The sequence below is a fragment of the Chiloscyllium plagiosum genome, unplaced genomic scaffold (genome assembly GCF_037043375.1).
Source record: "Chiloscyllium plagiosum isolate Xiang-an unplaced genomic scaffold, Cpla_swu_hap1 HiC_scaffold_5, whole genome shotgun sequence".
Lineage (NCBI taxonomy): Eukaryota > Metazoa > Chordata > Chondrichthyes > Orectolobiformes > Hemiscylliidae > Chiloscyllium > Chiloscyllium plagiosum.
In genome coordinates this window covers 74046672-74069490 of record NW_028270143.1, presented here as the reverse complement: position 1 = coordinate 74069490, position 22819 = coordinate 74046672, and the positions used below count along the sequence as shown (strand labels likewise).

The following is a 22819-nucleotide window of genomic DNA, read 5'->3' as shown; positions in this document are numbered from 1 at the left end:
AGCATGTTTTAGTTCAAATCTTGTAGTTTGACCAATCAAATTACATCTAGAATGCAACGTCTGTCATTTCCCTTTAAAATAATAAAACGTTTCTGGGCTACCTTAATATATTTTGAGGGGGTTCGATCTGGTCCATAATAGTTGGATTATCCACGTATAGAAATAATCACAGATTTGACTAAGTTAAGAACATTACTGTGGATATTGGGCTTATCTTTGCTAGGAAGAAATCTTTTCTGATTTTCTTGGTGCATTTTTGTTTATCAACCTCCAATGAGTCAGGACTCCAGATCTCTTTTTTTGTTTGTTAAGGATCTGTGTCTCCTGCTAGCAAGATTATATGCACTGCTCAATTTCATCCAACTTAGCATGACTCCAGCGACATTGATCCCAGAAAGCCATGTCAGAGAGCAGACTCAATTCACTTTAAATGTCAGTAGCCCTGCTAAGATCTATGCTGCAGAATTTGCATCCAAGATCACTGAGTGACGTATGCTGCCCATAGTACGCATCTCTGTGACTGGGATTGGACTGAAAGTTAATGTAGCCAGAGCAACATGAGTTACGATCTGGGACTTGGAGCTGGAGCCATGAACAGATATGCTATGGAGCTGATTTAGTAGATAGATTGATTTGTTGTGCTGCATCACCAGATCTAACTGGGAGTAGTAATGGAGGCAAATTCTGTGAGAGAAAACTGAGATAGGCAAAAGTAAAAGCATTCTGCTATCTTTGAGACTCCTCGCATTACCTTAGTGTCAAAGAATGTACACTATTAGGTTTACCTCAGATCTTATAAATCAACATAAAGCAATACAACAAAACTAAAAAATGAAGTTCCCTATTTCCACACTGTGTGTTAATCTTAACTTAGTCATAGAGTCATAGAGATGTACAGCGTGGAAACAGACCCTTCAGTCCAACCCTTCCATGCCGACCAGATATCCCAACCCAATCTAGTCCCACCTGCCAGCACCTGGCCCATATCCCTCCAAACCCTTCCTATTCATATACCCATCCAAATGCCTCTTAAATGTTGCAATTGTGCCAGCCTCTACCACTTCCTCTGGCAGGTCATTCCATACACGTACCTCCTTCTGTGTGATGACCTCCGATGTCCAGCGATACATGAATTCAAACAGCAAAAGTAGTGTCAGTTTCTTTCTTTCTCTCTCTCTCTCCTGCGCTGATCTCACCATGTGCTTCCTTTGTCTACTTTCTCCCTTTTAAAACTGCTGCTGTTTTGAGTTTTTTTCCCCCAAAGTTCCAAAACAATACAATAGCATATAAAACAGTAATTGCTGCTCCTAGAATTTGAGGAAATCGCCTCCAGAAACTAAAATACCTTAAGAAAGGAGCAGCTGTTACAGCCAGATATTTTTCCTGTCCTCCATCTTGGATTACTCAGAATCCTTCTCCTGGAGCTGACTGTCTAATTTATTTTTCATTTGCTTGAATTTGTATACTCCAGCCCAAAAATCAGGGCTTATTGACTAGTTTATTTAAATTGAGGGCATGAAGGTTTGAACAAAGTGTTTTTTGTATAATTGGCTCACTATTGAATACATCTTAAATTTAAGTACCAAGAATTATGAAGCTTGCTATACATGCCGATACTGGAAACATGTGATGTTGTCCCTGAGGCTCCAAACTGGACATATATGCAACCTCCAAGGGCAAACATTTGGAAAACCTGTCTCCCTGCAGTACCACTGTGACATAATTGTGACTTTTTACATTGTTCATCTAGAGCAATTTGTATTTTCCAAATAAATATCAAAGCCTTCTTTACCAGGATCATATTTGATAGGATCTAAGTTCATACTATAGAAGGTAACTTCCCCAAGAACTAAGCAGTCCTTATTTTCTGTGTATGAAACAGGACTTAATTCAGTAATTAATTGGTTGAAAAGGAAATTTTTTAAAATTCTGAAATGCTTTGGGGTAGTCCAGGAAGCTTGGAGGCAGCTTCTCCAGCTGTTTCATTTTTTTTGTTTTGGAAAAATAACAGTAGATAATAAAGTATCATTCTTCACTGTGTAATATGTCTTGCTTTATCTTATCAGTTGAAGGAGGGTCCCCAGATACCACTTTTATTGAAGAAGCAGTACATGAACTTTTGAAAACCAGACGTATCTTGAAGTGCTCCTACCCTTATGGATTTTTTCTGGAACCTAAAAGCACAAAGAAAGAAATATTTGAGCTCATGCAGGTACTTTTGCCAAAATTCAATGATGTAGTATTAGGTTTTCTATTTGCTAAAAGTTTTTAATTAATTAGTGTATTGATAAATATAGAACAGAGTACACAATGTGCTAGGAAACTTGTGTAATGCTAAGCTACGGAACTTCACTAAGCTTTCATCTATGCACAATAAGGTCCACTGGTTTTGAGTCAATATTTGAACTATGCAATGGCAACATTTTCTCATCATGGATGCACACCAGCTGAACTAGCTAAAATAATGATATTCTAAAGTGGCTGGAGTTTGTAATTATTGGCAAAAACAAAGTAAAATGCTGCAGGTGCTAGCAATTTGAAATAAAAGCAAAAAATACTGCAAGTCGTCAAAAGATCAATTAGTGCCTGTAGAGAGAAAAGAGTTAATTTCTCAAGTTTGATGAAGAGTCAGAGACCTAAAATAACACTTTCTCTCCACATGCTGCCTGATCTTTTGAGGACTTTCAGCATTGTGTTTTCAATCTCTGACCAACAGCAGTTTGTGGGATATTTCATGCCCCGTGTGAAAGGATTTGTATCAGTAAAAGTCTGGTAGACCAAAATCTGAGTACTCCTTCCATGACCGTATCTATTGTTATGCAGGTAATAGAGTAATTAGTTAAGTCACACCAGAAGACTATTGATTTATTGCTGCGTACATAGAAAGTTCTTCAAGCTCAGTGCTAAACCAACCATTGTAGACATGCATGATTATACAGATCACAGCAGTGTCATTGCCCACTCTGCACAAATTTGCAAAACACTCTTTCTCCAATTCTGCATACAGTACAAGAAGCTTGGTCGCTAGTTGAATCTTGCTGAAACAGAGCTACATCATCCACGCCTAGTCAGCAAAATATTTGATGTCATCTCCAAATTGAAGGAGAGGCATTGAAATATGTTGAGCACCTCCAATTCTTTGGCAGCCACCTCTGTTTGACCACTACAACCTCCAAAAGTGAGTCAAGAGTCGTCCAGTATACAAAGCAGTTGTCACCATATTCTTTACTTAAGCCAAACCTCTGCTCTATCAGCGACAATTAGCAACAAAGAAATTTCACCAGCCCTGCCTCATTCGGGAGGATGTCAAACACACTTTTGTCTTTTTGCTATCAACTCCACCATCAAGCATAACTCCACAAACTTAACTTCAGTGGATTGGGCATTGTATCCAGATGCAGAAAAGTGTCTCTAAAGCTGTTTTATTTCTAAATTAAAATGGCCAGCATTGGATGCTGGAGAAGAGAAAATGCTTCCTGGTCATGTTGAAGTGCTCCCTGAAGCACAACAGCATTGACATTAGTGACTGGGAGAAACTTGTACCAATTAAGTAAATAAAAAAAAGTCCAAAGATGTACAGATCAAGTGGATTGGCCATGCTAAATTGCCCACAGCGTTAGGTGCATTAGTCAGAGGGAAATGGGCCTGGGTGGGTTACTGTTCGGAGAGTCGGTGTGGACTCGTTGGGCCAAAGGGCCTGTTTCCACACTATGTAGAATCTAATCTAATCTCACCTAATTAGCATCCTAGAGATATACAGCATGGAAACAAATCCTTTGGTCCAACACGCCCATGCCAACCCGATATCCTAAATTAATCTAGGCCCATTTGCCAGCACTCATCCCATATTTCTCTAAGCCCTTCCTGTTCATATACCCAGCCAGATGCCTTTTAAACGTTGTAATTGTACCAGCCTCCACCATTTCCTCAGGCAGCTCATTCCACGCATACATTAGTCTCTGCATGAAAAAGTTGCTCCTTAGATCCCTTTTATATCTTGCCTTTCTCATCTTAAAGCTATGCTTGCTAGTTCTAGACTCCCCCAACCCAGGGAAAAGACCATGTCTATTTACCCTATCCATACCCCTCATGATTTATAAACCTCTACAAGGTAGTCCCTCAGCCTCTGACACTCCAAGGAAAATAGCTCCAGCCTATTCTGCCTCCCTATAAACTCAAATCCTCCAACCCTGCCAACATCCTTGTGAATGTTTGCTGAACCCTTTCAAGTTTCACAACATCCTTCGAATAGCAGGAAGACCAGAATTGCATGCAGTGGCTAAACTAATGATTTGTATAGCTGCAGCATGGCCTCACAACTCTGATACACGATGCACTGACCAATAAAGGCAAGCATACTAAATGCCACCTTCACTATCCAGTCCACTTGCGTTTGATCCATAAATTTGCATCACACTTTAAGTCATAAGGGCTTAATGATGAGGCTGCGAAGGAAGGAAAATAATCCAATCCTTACTTAAGCCAAACCTCTGCTCTATCAGCGACAATTAGCAACAAAGAAATTCCACCAGCCCTGCCTCATTCGGGAGGAATCCATTGCCTTATGGGGCATTCTGCCTTATATGGTCAATCATCATAGATCTCTACAATACACAAAAACACCCTTTCCCCCATCAAGACTGTGCCAGTCAAAAGCAGACACCTAACTATTCTAATCCCATTTTCCAGGACTCGGTCCAAATCCTTGAATATCTTGTACATCCAAATACTATCAAAATTTTGACGGTTTCTGTCTCTCACATCCCCTCGAAACCTCTTACTCTTTTATCTTAACTCTGTGCTTTGATCACTTGATCCCCCCAGTAAAAGAATAGATTCCTTCCTGTCTATGCCCCTTTATAATTTTGTACATCTTAATCATGCTTCCTCTGCTGTAAGGAAAATAATTCCAATCTGTCCAACCTCTCTTCATCGCTGAAATTCTCCAGCTCAGGCAACATCCTGGTAAGTATCCTCAGCACCCTCTTGAATCAAAACTCATAATGTGGATTCCAGAACTCTATGACCTAATCAACTTTGTGTAATCCAGGATAACCTCCCTGCTCTTACATTCTGATGAATTTGAAGTGCAAGAAATAGCCTGTTCAATCACAAAAAGACACATGGGAGAACTTTGCTACCTATCAGTAACATTACCCTCTAATCGGGGGACAGCCAAAAACCCCCTTCTATAGCTGGGCGTTTTTGTACAGCCTGAATCTATAAAACGAGGAGGAGGCAGCATCTATGTGTGCTAGATGTTTCTATTCCACTGGATGTCAGCTCCAAATTTAAGATTGAATAATCTGCATTTGTCATATTTGGATCATGATACAAGCTGCTTCATACTGAGAAAAGGGGCATCCACATTAAGCCAAAGGCTTTTCCCATGCAATAGTAAATCTTCGATGCCAACTCTGAAGACCCCTGAAGCATTTATAGTGCTATAATGGCCTGAGAATGAAGAATAGATTTAGAAAGTTAAAAATCACAACACCAGGTTATCGTCCAACAGGTTTATTTGGAAGCACTAGCTTTCAGAGCGCTGCTCCTTCATCAGGTGGTTGTGGAGAATAAGATTGTAAGACAGAATTTATAGCAGAATTTCTGTGTCTTACAATCTTATTCTCCACAACCACCTGATGACGGAGCAGCGCTCCGAAAGCTAGTGCTTCCAAATAAACCTGTTGGACTATAACCTGGTGTTGTGTGATTTTTAACTTTGTACACCCCAGTCCAACACCGGCGACTCCAAATCATGAAGAATGGATTGTCAGTGTTACCAACAATAAGACGTAAAGTTGTCTGACTACGTGTATGTAGCTGCAGCATGATTAAAGAGTTTGTTGTCCAAACCCAGCTTTTCCTCTGAATCCATGACTCTCTTTGTTTTGGCAGACCGTCTATCAGCAATAACTTTTCAATGGAAAAATCACATGCACCTAATCAGTCCTGCCAAAAAATTGTGCCTTTTGTTTTAGCACTCTCCATTTTGCCAGATATTTGCTCAGGCTTAAATAAATGTTCTGGATTAGTGGTGCTGGAAGAGCACAGCAGTTCAGGCAGCATCCAAGGAGCTTCGAAATCGACGTTTCGGGCAAAAGCCCTTCATCAGGAATAAAAGGCCTTAAATAAGGCCTTTTACCCTTAAATAAATGTTGTAAAACCTCAAAGTTCTATTCAATCATGACTGAGTTTTAAATCTTGCATTCTGTTAATCACTGGGACCTTAGTGGTGTATACCTTTAATCTAACTGGCCCACACTATTGCGAAAATCTAAATCCATAATTTGATTACCTGATTCAGTTATTAATTTAATAAACACTGAGCCAAGGGAATTTCAGCAAACTGTTTAAATGTGTTGCTTGGCCATTGACTTCAAAAGCTCAGTAAAATACATTAATTTCACACTATTCCATATTTATTGTGACAGGACTGAATGCAACACTGGGGAGAGGGTGGAATAGTGGTAATACCTTTGGGCTAATAATCCAGATGTCAGAGCTAATGCTGTGGAGATGTGGGTTCAAATCCTACCACAGCACATTGAGGAATTTTAATTCAGTTAATAAATCTGAAATCTAAAGCTAATCTCAGTAATGTTGAGCATGACAGCTGCAATAAACTTGTGCCAACACATCTGGTTCGTTGATGTCTTTTAGGAAAGGAAAACTATGTTTGCCTAAACTGGCCCATTTGAAACAGGACCCAGAACAATGTGGTTGACTCCTAACTGCCCACTGAAATGGGTGAAGCACAGTTTGGCTGGGCAGCAAATTCTGGCCTTGAGAACAATACCCTGATTCTGTTCAATTTTTAAAAATGTACTGTGTATCCACGAGCTTGCAGTGACAAAAGGTTTCATTTTTGGAAGACTGAAATCTGTCCCTTTCTCTTTAATTTGCATATTATTTGAGTTTCAGTCCTTTGTGGAAACTTAATTGGACCACCAGAGTGGAAAAATGTTTTTCTTTCCAGACATCAATCCACTCAACTTTACTCACACTGCTAAGCAGAGAGGAACTCATAAGACCATAAGACATAGGAAAGGAATTAGGCCATTCGGCCCATCAAGTCTGCTCCACCATTCAATTATAGCTAATATGTTTCTCAACCGCTTTCTCCTACCTTCTCCCAAAAACCTTTGATTCCTTTTATTAATGAAGAACCTCTGTCTTATATGCACTCAGTGACTTGCCTTCCAAGGCGCATTGAGGCAATGAGTTCCACAAATTCACTCCCTTCTGGCTGAAGAAATTCCTTATCTCTGTCGTCCCTTCACTCCAAGGCTGTGCTGTCAAGTCCTAGTTTCCTCCTCGTGCAAACATTTTCTGCATGATCATTGTATAGAGGCATCTCAGTATTCTCATAAGTTTCAATCAGTTCTTTTCTCATCCTTCTAAATTCCTATTAAGTACAGATTCAAAATCCTCAACCTCGTCTCAAATGAAAAGCCCTTCACCTCCAGGATCATTCTTACAAATTTTCTCTGGACCCCTTCCAATGCCGGCACATCTTTCCTCAGATCCAGGGCCCAAAACTATGTTCAATATTCCAAATATGGCCTGTTCAGAGCCTTCCAAAGACTCAGGAGTTCATCTCTGCATTTGTACTCGAACTCTCTTGAAATAAATGCTAACATTATATTTGCCTTGCTAACTGCTAATTGAACCTGCATGTTAACCCTAAATGAATCTGCATGTTAACCCTAAATGAATCCTAAACTAGGACTCCCAAGACTCTTTGTGCTTCAGATTTCCAAAGTCTTTCCACATTTAGAAAATAGTCTTTGCCTCTGCTCTTCCTGCCCAAGAGCCTAAGTGCACACTTTGCCACATTACACTTCATCTGCCACTTCTTTGCCCAATTTCCTAGCTGTCTAGTTCTTCTGCAGCCTCCCCATTTTCGCAACACTACCTGTCCCTCTACATCTTTGTCATCTGCAAATTTAGCATCAATGCCCTCAGTTCCTTTGTTCAGATCATTAATAATGTGGAGGTGCAGGTGTTGGACTGGGGTGGACAAAATTGAAAATCACACAATAATCCAACAGGTTTATTTGGAAGTACAAGCTTTCGGAGCATTGCTCCTTCGTCAACTAGCTAGTGAGGCAGGATCATAGGCCACAGAATTTGCAGTAAAAGATCAAATTGTCATACAACTCATTCGATGCATTGAACAAACCTAGATCGCTGCTGAGTCTTCAGTCACTTAGAATGGAGTTGCAGGTTTCGATTCACTAATGTCCCAGACACCACTGAACTTCTTTCAAGTCACATCCCCGAGATAACTAAAGGTTGTAATTTTTAAAAAAAATTAATGAATCGAACCCTACAACCCCGTTATAAGTAATTTAAGACTTTACAGCAATCTAGGTTTGTTCAATACATCAGTTGTATGACACTTTGATCTTTTACTATAAATTCTGTGTTCTAGGATCCTGCCCCACTAGTTACCTGACGAAGGAACAGGGCTCCGAAAGCTTGTACTTCCAAATAAGCCTGTTTGACTATAACCTAGTGTTGTGAATTTCAACAGATCATTAATGTATAACGTGAATAGTTTTGGTCCCAACACCGGCTACTGCGAACTCCACTAGTCACTGGCTGCTATCCTGAAAAAGACCCCTTTTATCCCTGCTCTCTGCCTTATGCTAGTCAACCAATCCACTATCTATGCTAGTACCTGCCCCTAACACCATGGACTCTTAACTTATTTTGCCTTGATGATGTCAGTGACTCTCCTTCATCTAACTTGCCTGTTACCTCCTCAAAGAATTGTAACAGATTTGTCAGATATGACCTCCCCTTGATGAAGCTATACTGATTCAGCCTTATTTTACCAAGTACGTCATAAAGCAGTTCTTAATAGTGGACTCTTAATATCTTACCAACAACCAAGGTCAGGCTAACCGGTCTGTAGTTCCCTTTCTTCTGTCTGCCTCCTTAAGCAGGATGTTACATTAGCTGTTTTATGGAATCTTCCCTGACTTCAGTGATTCCTGAAAGATCACCTCCAAATGTAATCTAAAATGGTGGCAGCAGCATAGCAGTGTTTGTGCCTGGGTGCTGAGTTCATCACTTCTATCTGGCTTTCTTCCTTTTTCCCCTTTTTGGGCTCATGGGTGCCCAGTTGAAACTTTATTGCTGGAACAGCACAGCAGGTCAGGCAGCATCCAGGGAACAGGAGACTCGACGTTCCCTGGATGCTGCCTGACCTGCTGTGCTGTTCCAGCAATAAAGTTTCAACTTTGATCTCCAGCATCTGCAGACCTCACTTTCTCCTCATGGGTGCCCAGTCAAGTTAGTAGATCTGTTCAAAGTCTGTCCCATTTAGTATGGTGATTGTGCCACACAACACGATGGAGGGTGTTCTCAATGTGAAGGATAGAATTGGTCTCCACAAGGACTGTACAATGGTCATTTGCACCAATGCTGTCATGGATAGGTGCACGTGCAGCTGACAGATTGGGGTGCAAGAGGTCAAGTATGTTTTTCCCTTTCATTGGTTCCCTCACCACCTGTTGCAGTCCCAGCCTAGCAGCTATGCCCTTTAGGACCTGACCAACTCTATCAATAGTGCTGCTGCTGAGCCACTCTTGGTCACGGACATTGAAATCCTCCACTTAGAGTACATTCTGTGCCCTTGCCATCCCTTGGTGCGTTGTTCAAATGTTGTTCAACATGGAGTACTGACTCATCAGCAAAGGGAGGACAGTACAGAACAGAGCAATCAGCAATCTGTGCCCATGTTTAACCTGAAGCCATGAGACTGTGGGGTTCAGGATCAATGTTGAGGAATCACAGGACAATTCCCTTCAGGCTGTATACCACCTCTGCTGAGGTCAGGACAGAACATGTGCAGGAATGGTGATAGTGGTGTCTGGGACATTGTCTATAACGTATGATTCCATGAGTCATGCTGTTGCTTGACTAGTCTATGAGACAGCTCTCCCAATCTTGGCACCAACCCCAGAATTTATTGGGGATTTTGCAGGGTTAACAAGTCATTTTTGCCATTGTCGTTTCCTTTGCCTAGGTTGATGCCAGGTGGTCAGTCTAGTTTCATGTTTTTTGTAGAGACTTCATGGTGATTGATACAACTGAGGCCATTTCAGCAGGCAGTTGAGGGTCAACCACATTGCTATGGGTCTGGAGTCACATGTAGACCAGACCAGGTGAGGATAGCTGATTTCTTTCTCTGAAAGGCATTTGTGGGCCAGATTGATTTTTCTGACAATTGCCGATGTTTCATAGCAGTAGGTTCTTAATTCCAGATATTTTTGTTGAATTTACATTCCACCATCTGTCATAATGACATTCAAACACTGGACCCCAGAACGTTAGCTGAGTTTTTGGATTAGTAGCTTAACAATGATACCATCAAGCCATTGCCTCCCTTCCTTTTTACACCAATACTACCAGACCTGCTGGATTTCTATATCATTCTGTTTGTTTCAGATTTCTAGCATCTGCAACATTTTGCTTTTATTTGATTTTTGTTTTTATCTCTCCTGGTTTGCCAGAGTACCTCGTTTATGAACATACGATCAAGGAACAAGAATAGGCCATTCAGCCTGTTTGCTATTCAGTCAGATTACAGCTGACCTGATTTTTACTTCAACTTTATACATGCTTGGTAATTTTTTTATCTCCTTAGTAACCAAGAATCTATCTACCTCTGTCTTAAAAATATTTAAAGATTCTTCATCCACTGCCTTTTGAGGAAGGGAATTCTAAAGATACTCTTCCCTTTGACAGAAAAGTGTTACCTCATCTCTGTTTTAAATGAGCACACCTTACTTTTACACTGTTCTCTAATTCTAGAATCTCTCACACAACAAAAACATCAATTAAGTCATCTCTGACTCTTGTAAACTCCAGAGGATTTCAGGGCTAGCCTGTGTAGCCATTCCACATAAGACAATATGCTCATTCCAGGTATTAGTCCAGTAAACCTTGACTGAGCTGTTTCCAATGCCTTAACTGAAATAACTTCATAAAGGCTGATATCCTGTCACCAGTCACCATTTGTTTACACATGGATAGTACATGAAACACACCCAGCTAACTCAGAGCCAACTCCCACAGTGAACAGAACCCCTCACACTCCTGTTCTTATCTGTTCTTATTCTGATTGGACCAGAATAACAGCCCAAGTCAGGGAACTCATTTTATGAGATCCATCTACTAATGACTTGATTCCAGTCAATACATTAACAGCTTTCTGTTGTTTTTGTAAAATGTCAGGTCATTACAATTTTAGTGTCTGAAAAAAAAATTTATTGAAATAATGTCTGATATAGTGTGATGGACTCATCAGGATTCTTACAAATTGTACCATTTCATTCAGCCAGTAAAGTCACTTCATTCATGTCCCTTTTTATGGTTCAGGACGCTTTTGAATCCTTACAAAGCATACAGAAAATCTAAGATCCCAGCAGCAAATAGCTCTTTGTTCATCCACGAAACTTTCCTGTGCCAACACGTTGCATTTGGGTGACGTTGCAATGTAACATAATTTACATCCATTCTATTCAAACAGACAGACCTAGAGATGGTGACTGAAGATCTGGCTCAGAAAGTAAACCGTCCTTACCTCCGCACTCCTCGCCATAAAATTATCCGAGCGGCATGTCTCGTTCAACAGAAAAGACAAGAGTTCTTGGCCTCGGTGGCTCGTGGTGTTGCACCTGCAGATTCACCAGAAGTGCAGAGACGCAGGTACTTGCCCAGTATACATTACTTTAATAGCCATTTGCATTGCTATACAGAATAATTTAATACACCAAGATAAAATATCATGAAGAATTTAACTTTTTTAAAGCAAAGCCTCTTAATTTAATGGCATGTTTTGCTCTGTTTGGCAACATTTACAGTAATTTAGAATTTTCTTAAGCATGTGTTTTACTGTTTTTGCTGTTGAAAATGGTGCAGATCAGAATCATTAGCATTTTAGTGCCTTGCATGAAAACTATATCTACAAATTAGACTTCATTATTCATAAACATGCAAGTTCTGCATTTGGATAGAAACAAAGATCATTTTGCCCAATCCCAGGTTATCTCATCCTATTTCTCTGTTTATTAAAACTTTATAGACCTGGAAAACCACATTGATCTCATGTACATACATTGTTGATATTTGAATTAACTCAGATGGTGTTTACAATCTATGAAACATAAAGTCGGAATCCATGGCATTTGTTCGAATGGGTTGAAACCACGATAGTTTTTTTTTGCTGAGAAACATGTGAAACTGAAATCTCATTTAAACAGTAGGGAGCTATAGCAAAACTGCACTCTTCGTCTCTCTGTGCAGAAATTGTAAAAGGGCACAAAAATGTAGAATACTGGTATGTATATCACATGGTGCAATCCTGAGACCACTGTTATATAGTGATTAAATATAGGTACAGTCTTTGTCCATTTTTGCTTATTAATGAAGGCTCCATATTTTGGGTGCTTGGATTTCTTTCATTTCTATTTTAACAGAAGTAGAAAAATGTTAAATTACCATAGATTTCAGTCACCCCACTTAATTTAAACTATTTAATAATGGAAAGACATTCTGTTAAATTTAAGATTAGCACAGTGCTGTTAAATTACATGTTTTGTACTTCTGTAGTGTTAGCTCTGAATTATAAACTCAGTGCCACAGTAATTTACAAATACCTGTCGAACAATTTGAAAGTTTGAATTTTTACTTCAAAGCAAGTTAGTGAATTACAGATGTTGGTCATTAGTTCAAAAACTGTTATTATTGGCTACCCATGTAACTCAGTTCAGATTAAGTAAGTGCCATATTGACAGAATTTTGAATTGTTTGTTACAGTTTTGCTGGTGGAACCTGGGATTGGGAATATTTAGGTTTTGCATCACCAGAGGTAGGTAAACACTGCTTGCGGTTATATCACATAGCCCTTTCAGTGCAGAGTTTATAGGAGGACCTTTATTTAAAGGAGCTATCCTGAATAGGAGGTGATAGTGAATGGTACCACCAATTCTGCTGCTAACTATCATTAATTTCAAAATGTAGCATTTTTTTTTAAACTGCTCATCAACTAAAACTAATACTTTTCTCTGTGTCAGGCTTTCGCACTTCAGTGCACAATTTTTACAGCCTGACACCATTTCTATAAGCTGAGCTTGATTTAGGGACAGACACACTTTCTGTCTCTGTGCCTGACACTGGAAGACGACATATGCCAGATGTCAGCCCTTTGTGGGTGTGGTATGTTAAAAATAATTTTTTTACTTATTTTCTTTATGCAAAACGGCCTGCAGGTATGGAGGACAAGACATAGAAGGCCTGCAGGTAAGGGTTTTATGATTTCTATTTAAAAGCCTTTTTAGGCTGTAATGACTGCACAGGACAGCTCCTTTAAGTGACTTCTAATCTTGATTCCAGTTATTTGCATCTTTTTGATACACAGTAGCTTCACAAGGATGTGTTGTATCTGGTAAATTTATGTTAAACTTTGGTAAAAGGATCAGCCACGTTCACACTGAGTGGTGGTAAATATTTGTTACTTAACTGCTCATGTAAAGTACAGTTGTCCGTTTTTGTATTCAAGATGTTTTTGATTAAAAATACGGTAATGCATATGATTTGATTTTGATATATATTATTGTCATTTATACAGAGATACAGTGAAAAGTATTGTTTTGCATGTTATCAGACTAATCATACCTTACATAAGTACATCAGGGTAATAGAGCAGAATGCAGAATTTAGTGTTACAGCACAGAAGGTACAGAGAAAGATCAACTCTAATATGAGAGTTCCGTTCATAAATCTGATAAGTTGGAAAAGAAGTTGTTTTTAAATCTGCTGGTACGTGTTTTCAATCTTTTATATCTTCTGCCTGACGGAAGAGGGTGGAAGAGAGTATGACTGGCGTAGGAAAGGTCCATGATGATGTTGGCTGCTTTCCTGAGACAGCAGGAAATTTAGATGTAGTCAGTGGCAGAAAGGCTGGTTTTCGTGATGGACTGGGCTGTGTTCACGACTCTAATTTCTTGCATTTTGGGCAGAGCAGTTGCCAAACCAAGCTGTGATGCATCCAAATAGGATGCTTTCTATGATAAAAATTGGTTAGTCTTGTGGACATGCCGAATTTCCTTAGCCTTCTAAAGAAGCAGAGGTGTTGGTGTGCTTTCTTGACTGTATGGATTGATGGATGCATCAATGGTGATATTTACTCCTCTTCTCCACTTCCACCTCAGCATCATGGATCTAGAGAGGGGAGCATCCTCTTCTCCACTTCCTAGCTCCTTTTGTTTTGCTGACATCGAGAGAGATTGTTGTCTTTACACAATGCCACCAAAATCGCTATCTCTTTCTTGTACTTTGTCTCATTGCTTGCGATCCGACCTACTGCAGTGCTATCATCAACAAATTTGTATATGGAGTTAGAACTGAATTTGGCCACCCAGTGCTGAGTGTGTAAGGAGTAAAATAAAGGACTGAGTGCGTAACTTTGCAGAGCACTGGTATTGAGGATTGTTGTGGAGGAAGTGTCACCTGTCCTTACTGATTGCAGTCTGCATATGGGTAAAGTGGTATCTCTAAGCAGCACTGATTTATTGGAAGAGGTACACCGCATGAGGAACAAAGCCTTATGAACCCAAAGGTCAAAGATGTACTTGTTGGTCTGTACTAGATCAACTGATTACAGGTATAGAGTTAGGTTGTTACAATTAGCCTTTGTATCTTTAGATTAAGGAAAAGAAGATGAAGTTTCTTCTTCCTCTCATAGTCCTATAGCACGGATACTGACCCTTTCATCCACTCAGTCCATAGTCCCAAACTAAACTAGTCAGATCTGCCTGCTCTTGGCCCATATCCCTCCAAATCTTTCGTATTCATGTACTTATCCAAATGTTCTTTCCAATGTTGTAATTGTACCCATATCCATCACTTTCTCAGGAAGTTCATTCCACACGCGACCATACTTTGTAAAGACTTTGGCGGTCATGTCTTTTTTAAATCTCTGTCCTCTAATCTTAAATATGTAGCCCCTAGTCTTCAAATTCCCCATCCTAGAGAAATTACCATTAACCCTGTCTATACCTCATTATTTTATGAACTTCTATAAGATCACCTGTCAACCTCCTATGCTTCAGTGAAAAATGTCCCAGCCTATTCAGCCTTTCTTTATAACTCAAATGTTCCATACCCGGTAACATCCTGGTAAATCCTTCCTGTAACAAGGAGACCACATTTGGACCTAATATTCCATCAATTGTTCCCTCAGTGACACCTCAGAAATGTCTGTCTGGTCATAAGATGAGAACAGGTAAGCATCAGCTGTGTTGCCTTGCACTCAAAAACCAGCTAAAGTTCATTTTCTGATGGTTAACATTGAAAAATCATATGTTTCAACTGTCAAACTGCATTCCATCAAATTGCATCCTGTGCGTGTATATCATTCTTTAAGTATGTTATAAACTGCACGAGTATCAGGTGTAGTTTTCAATTAAAGTAGGTTTAAAGATGGAGAGTAACTAGCTGTCTCTTTGGCTTTTATTTTAATATGACATATTTTGATTCTATGTTTGTACTTAAATAGTCATGTATAGAATAGTTTGAGAAACTATCAAGTACACAAAAACTTTAACACAAATGTTTGTACATACTGTAAAGATGTCATAGGCTGAAGAACTGACAGGTGCAAAAGCAAGCTACTTCTATGTCACCACTGGTAGATGGGTGTAATTGCAATAGGAAAAGATCAGTGGATATTGTTGCACATTAATAATAGCAGATGTTGACGAGATATACAATTTTGTTTCTGGCTAGATGTTCAAGTACTGTGCAATCTTTCCTAAACATGCAACCACTTATTTGTTGAATTTAGGAATATGCTGAATTCCAGTATCGACGACGGCATAGACAACGGCGGCGAGATATGCATAGCCTTCGCAGTAACACTCCAGATCCTGAAGAGCCGAGTGATAGTACTATAGGTAACAGTGAAAACACATAACTCTTATTTTTCTAAACTTTAAACTTTCAGTGCTTTTTTTTAAAAATGTTCAAAAAAAACGAGCTGCTTTTGACTTTCAGTTCTTCTGGATTTTAAATTATACAGTGAACTTGACATTTCTTTCACTGATAGGAACTAAGACCAGAACCAAAGAGTTGAAATTACAAACTTCACTCCATTGCCAATACAACTCAGCATGAATAGTGTCAGCCTAGTCTTACTGATTCCACAGTGCAAAACTGCCTTTCATTCAGAAAATAGTATTACTTGGAAAATAAAGTGTATAGAAATTAAGCACTACAATAATCTGAATATTCTTGGGAATTTGGGTCTTGAACGTGTTTTAGGCAAATTACAAGGAGCTTAAAGCATTTTTATTCATGGTTTATTTAGTTAGAAGTGCTAGCTTAATTAGATGCACTGGTTTTTAAGTTCAAATTAATATATACTGGTTGTTAATCTTATGGTTTCCTGTAGATTTACAAACAATGAAAATTTTCCTTCAGTCATTTATTTCTGAAGTCTTCGAGTCCCACATTGTAGCATTGATACACATGCTAACATTGTAATCTTAAAGCCAATCAAATATCAAGAGTTACTTTGTCATAATGATGTTTCTAAATGATATATCAAAAGCCTAAAATGTGTAACAATCTTTAAATTAAACCATGCATTCCTGCCTCTCCCTCTTGTCTCTTCAAACTTTTAAACAATGACACATGCCATTGCTGAGATAGTTGTTATTTATCATACAATAAATAAAAGAACAGATTATAGTAGCAAAGATCCTTATGGGGGTATCTTAGGCCAAACCTTAAGCTGTTCTGTACAGTAGTATTAGCCAGAAGCTGTGCTGAATAGGAAAGAAGCTTTTTTTTTAAAGGTGTTGCATTACACTTCTTTATGCTCTGTGACAGCAAAGAATGATGTGCATTAATCCCAAGATTCATCCACAATAAGTTCCAAATCTCTGTTGTAGATTCTAAAACTGATATTTCACTTGTGAAAGCTTGTTTATAGTAATTTTAATCAACCTGTTTGTACAAGCTTTTGATATGCCTTTGGAGCAGGTGGGACTAGAACTTGGGCCCTCTTGGTCCCCACTACTGTCACTGGAGCCCAAGAAAGATTGTTATAGATATTTTCAAATCAAACTGTTCAGAGATGTTACGACACTCCTTGGGAGCAGGTGGGACTAGAACCGAGGGCCTCCAAGTCCAGAGGTAGGGACACTACGACTGCACCACAAGAGCCCCTGGATTTTGTTTTAAATAGCAGAAGTAGTCACCTGCTCAGTCAACTAGAAACTGACATTTAAGTCTTTGAGGTAGCTGAGGAAAGGAAGGGATGCATTAACTTCTTATTCATGCAAAAGAAAAACCGCATGCCCTTTAAGTCTTTATGCTTCCTCCAAATTTATGACCGTGGTCATTGAATGAAGTTGGGAAAAAAAAATCTGGAAATGCTTGTTGGTGCAGCAAACCTAAGATTTTTTTTTACTTACAATACTTCTACATACTTTTATTCTGCTGTAAATGCTTAATCGAGCTGATTTGAAAGTCCTTTGTATTTTTACAGTTACCAGCAGTTTTAATTCAGCTGAACATAAGATAGTGAAATAATGATTATGCCAATGGAATATTAATCCAGGACCACAGGTCTATTTTCTGAAGACATGAGTTCAAATCCTACCATAGTAGATGTTGATCAACTTGGGTACCTAGATGCCATTACACTAAGTAAATTAGACAATTTGAATTCAATAATGGTAACCATATAACCACTGTTGATTGTTGTAAAAGGCCTGAAAATAACAGAATTTGCTATCTTTAGCTGGTCTCTTTGCTGTCTCTAAGGCTCCACGATCGGCTCCAAGACACGCTGGCCTACCTCACAATGCCCATTGTATCATAAAACCAAAGATATGAGAATATTCAATTCAGATTATAGCATGTGGTTAAAACGTAAGATAGAAAGTAAAAACTGAACATAGCTTAGTACGTGTTAGTCATATTTATTTTAAGCAAGATAATTTTTCAACGCAACGTATCTGACTCTATTATGCTTTAGTCAATTTGTCCAGCTATGGGAAACATCTATTTTGAGCCAATATAAGTTATTGATGAGTTATTCCACAGAGGACAAAAATAATCATATGCACCTTTCCATAAGTATTCTGTATCACAGTTAAATTTTATTTTGTTTTTTGATTCTAGATACCCATGAAGGTAACAGCAGACGACATGCTTCCATGGTGAGTTCAGCATCCATGAGTATTTTGCACAGCTCTTCACTTCATGACTATACACCTGTCAGTCACTCTGAGAATCAAGACTCTCTGCAGGTACCTCTCTTAGTGCAATCCACTACCCTTCAACCATTTTTGCTTTGCTGCATGTTTAAATTGAAGAAAAAGACAAATGGTACACAATTGTATTTATTTTGATTAATGTATTGTTCTACAATTTATTAGATATTTAGTAATTCAAAACTTTCCATATATTTGATCCTTCACAATCTAGTTTTTGGTATGTAACTTATGGCAGAGTTTGATGTCAGTAACTTGTATTTAAGTCAATAATTTCAAATCTTGAACTTGCTATCACTGAAAGAGAAGCCGAAGCTAAGGACTGATAATTAATGTGATAAGTTCCTATTAAGCATCTCACCTTAAACAAAAAGCTGTCAAAGAGGGATTGTAATGAGCATTTTTGTATTTTCATTTTCTGTGATCATATAGACTTTTTAAAAAAATAGGCATTTCAGTATTGAAGTCAAGTAAGTACAGAATCAGAGCAATTGAAGACAATTGAAATTAATATTTAATACCACAGTGCTGAGCTGTCAGTTCTCCACAAAAGCTGCTCTGCATTATGTTAGGCTGGAGGGAGCAGAGAGGGAGGATTTGCTTTTTACAACACAAATACTTTATCTTGCAGTCTGTGTGTGGGTACTCACCTCTGCTCAGCATCTCATTGACCAAAAAGGATGGAAATTTGCTGTGTGGGAACTGTGAATGCCCATTTTGCATCATTCCCAATGGAAAGATCTGACATTATACTGATCTGCCACTTTGAACAAAAAGCACACTTGGATAAACCCCTTTTTCCAAAGTCCTGTGTGATGATTAATTATCTGTCTGTAGTTTATAAAGCTTACTATTGTTACCAAATGGTATGTTCTTGTTTCTTCTGTCTGTATCTATAGATCTGAATTTAAAATGGACTTGTCCCTATAACCCTGTCATTTTAAAAAAATATATATACTGTGTTTTAGCTAGTCTGCTGTTGTTCATTGGTGAGAGTCTGCTCAAACAGTTAAAATAGTTTTTAATCTGCATATCTTAATATATAGAAGAAAACTGTTCATGAAGTCTTGGCATTGATGATACAATTGTTTTCTTTCTGTTAGGCTTTGAGCTCACTTGATGATGATGATCCAAATATACTGCTAGCTATCCAGCTGTCTTTGCAAGAGTCTGCTCTTGCAGTGGGTGGTGAGCCGCAAGACTTCCTTAACAACGAGTTATCTTTAGGGGCCATTGGTACTTCTTTACCTTCAAAGCTTGACACAGCCCAGAGAAGTATGGATACTGCTGGAGCTTTGAGCAACTCTCAGCTGATGGATTTGGAAGACAGCTTTATGAGATTGGGTAATAGTGATCCTTACTCCAGCAGGTTTGGTACCTCTCAGCCTTTTGATGTACAAAGTAGCTTATTTTCATCTGTTGAAGGAACAGAATCCACAGATGCAGATCCTGCCATGAATGCAAATCTCCTTGGGAATATCATGGCATGGTTCCATGATATGAATCCTCAGAGCATTGCATTAATTCCTTCGGCATCTTCTGAAACTGATATAAATTCTCAGCAACTCAGCAGTGCAGAGGAACAAGGATCAAGCAGACTTGAGATGCTCCACAGCCTTCAGGAGGATCATGCTCTGTTTGAAGCTACAGTCATGAGCGAAGGCAAAGGAACCCATGTTGAAGACATTTCGGAAAGTATTGGTGCTACAAAATCTGAGCCACAAGCAGAAACATCGGGTGTAAGTGACAGCAGAAGTGTAATGTTGTTGAGTGATAACTCCCAGCAGATTAACACATCATCAAATGAATGGGAAGAACAAATTCATTTGGTGTAAGTGCAACGATGTAGGCATCTGTTACAGTCACTTATGTTTTGTCCCAAAAGCTTCGATCAGCATGAACCGTAGACTGATGCATCATGTAGGAGGGCTGGGAAACCCATCAGTGGTAGTGGGATCCATAAAAGGTTTGAGCTCTCAAAAGAATGTCTCAATTAGTTGTCAGCCCTGCACCAGTCCCTGAGTTTTCAATGAAGAGCATAAAGCTTTTGGATCCTTGGTCTTTAACTTACTTTACTTACCAACTAGCAATTCTAAAGGATCTAAACTAAAATTACTGATAGAAACATGAAAGTGAGGCTATCTTATCCAACAGTACTGTTGGTAGCACTATGAAATGCACTATAGAGAGCCTTTTAAAATACTTAGAAGCTGATTGCAAAGGAAAGGAAGCACTGCCATAAGTGAAATGTGGTGCCAAAATTTAAACAGTTGAAACCAAGTAAATATAACTTTATTATATTCAGCTTGTGCCTGCACTAGTCTGAACGAATCAGAACTCTGGAGTAATTTCCAGGAGGTGGCATCTTTAAATGAAAATCGATGCTAATTCGAACTCAAGTGGCATGGGTGCTGCAGAAATGTAGCTTACGCTTTGATTTGTTCAGTGGTTGCTGTTTTAAAACAGATTATTTTTTAAAATCAGAAGTGGATATTAACAGGCGCGCTGCGTTTGAATTCCACAGATACTTTATTGTAAGTGCAATCGTAGAGTCTTTTCCTTACTATAAAGAAGTATTCAGTTAAAAGCACTGTCAGTGCCACTGGTCTTAAGAAATAGACTTGAAATATAGGCCGAAGATTTCTTTACTGCAAAGCCATCCCTTATAGGCAAAAAAAAGTTAAAATGACATGAAAGCCACAACAATCAATCAAATGTCTGGCCTACTCAGTCAGTCCATCATTGTGCCTTTGCCTGACCCACTTGGTTGGTTGCCACATATTTTTGAAGCATCAGAGACTATCACTTTAAGATCAGATGAACACAAGTATGACTGAAAATACTTTTAGCTTGATTGTTGCCAATTGTATTTTGGGTGGACAGTTTTGCATCAAATATTGGATATTGTTCTGTGGAGATTTATAGTTATAATTTTCACAGAATACTAAAATTTGGTTGATCTACAAAAAAAATCAAGCTTTTCCAAGGAATGAATTATCTGGAATGAACTAATTGTGCTAATTTTTATTAGAAAAGTTTTTATTTTTAAAACCATCATGCTTTAAACCAGGTTTTTTTTTTAACTTGGAGAATTTAATTCAGTTTTTAAAATTTGGAGCTTAAATAGCAACCATGCAAAGCCCAAGACGTGTAACTGGTTTAAGTTTGAGATGTTTCTCTTATAGTTTGGTTTTACCTTGAGTCAGTCTGTGACAACGTAGTGTATTGAAGTAATTTCAGTTTGATATTGGAAATAAAAAGACATGTTTTACATGGCATTGAATATGTACTGCAAAGTTGAGATATGTAAGGGTGTTGTATATGAAGTTAATAGTTTTGTGGGGTTTTGTTTTTGTAAAAGCATTGTTTAATTTGTGGAGTTTGAACCATGGTCCATTCTGTGTAATGTTGGCTGTGCATGGTCACAAGGTCATTCAGATTCAAAATTGTATATTCTGTTACAAATTTTAAATGTCTTGGATTAATTTGAAAATCAGAAAAAAAATGCAAGACTATTTTTTAAGACAATGGGAATTTTATAATAAAGCCAACTGTTAACCTTGATTTATCTCTGCAAAAATGTTACTATTTGCACTTTCATAGTACTATACTTGATACATTCCCACTTTATATATTGATACAGTAATATTGAGATGCTTGGCCAATGCAAAATATTTAAAACAGTTAAACTGTACAAAATTAACTTTTTTGATTGGACTATTGTTCTAAAGAACTAAAATCTAAAATTGTTTAACTTCACAGTCGGACCACCTACCTGGAATTGTGAAGAGAGCCTGTATTTTCATTTTCTTCTTTCTTTTTCAAGCTCCTATAATTCTATTTTAAATTTTGCAAGTCAATATTCTTCCTCTGAAGTCAAACAATAAAATTCAGTTCATTCTCATGTTGGTTTCAGTGAAAACTGCAGTTCTCTATTTACTGTTTTAAAAGTATAATTTCCTTTGGTTAAATGTAATATCATGGAAATGGATAGTAGTTTGAGCAACAACTGTAAATTAATATTTATAATAAATTCACATTTCTGAACTTTTTAAAATAGAAATGGTTGATGTTTGTTCAGCATTATGCTGAAATAGCAAATATGATGGGTTGCTTGTATATTTAAGAAGAATTATCCAGTTAGCAACTATGCACATGGACCCTGGAGACTGCTGAGCTAACCAGTCCAAATTTGAGGCATTGGTCAGGGCATGATAAATGTCTCTATTTCCTTGTTAGAAACCTTTTAAAAATAAATTGTTACTATTCAAAGATTTCTGGCAGTCAGAATCTCACCTTCGATTATTATATTCCTCCATATACACAAATATGAACATACTACTTAAAAAGGTTAAAAGAATCTAATAGCTGAGAGCCAGGAGTTTCACCCTTAGATAGGATCGATGAACTGGATGCAAATCATGTTACTTTTGCAAACTGATTTTTTCCTGAAAGTGTCTCGAAATTGTTATGCATGTTTGCATGTATATGATTTTCAGTGAACCATTGCCATCAGGCTG

At 38.3% G+C, this 22819-nt stretch overlaps 1 protein-coding gene across 6 annotated transcripts in view; it reads left to right on the top strand.

Moving 5' to 3' along the window:
• ankib1a (ankyrin repeat and IBR domain containing 1a) overlaps positions 1-22203 on the top strand; it is an 87910-nt gene extending 65707 nt beyond the window's left edge. For 4 of the 6 annotated variants that reach the window (XM_043690251.2, XM_087987315.1, XM_087987314.1 and 1 more), the window contains 6 exons: positions 2067-2212; positions 11546-11724; positions 12835-12886; positions 15863-15971; positions 18208-18335; positions 19403-22203. In XM_043690251.2, the coding sequence (XP_043546186.1) occupies positions 2067-2212; positions 11546-11724; positions 12835-12886; positions 15863-15971; positions 18208-18335; positions 19403-20134 (1346 nt within the window). In that variant the 3' untranslated portion in view covers positions 20135-22203. Of the gene's footprint in view, positions 1-2066; positions 2213-11545; positions 11725-12834; positions 12887-13286; positions 13318-15862; positions 15972-18207; positions 18336-19402 lie in introns of all 6 variants that reach the window. The other 2 variants (XM_043690254.2, XM_043690255.2) reach the window with 2 other exon arrangements.
• Positions 22204-22819: the final 616 nt, after the last annotated feature.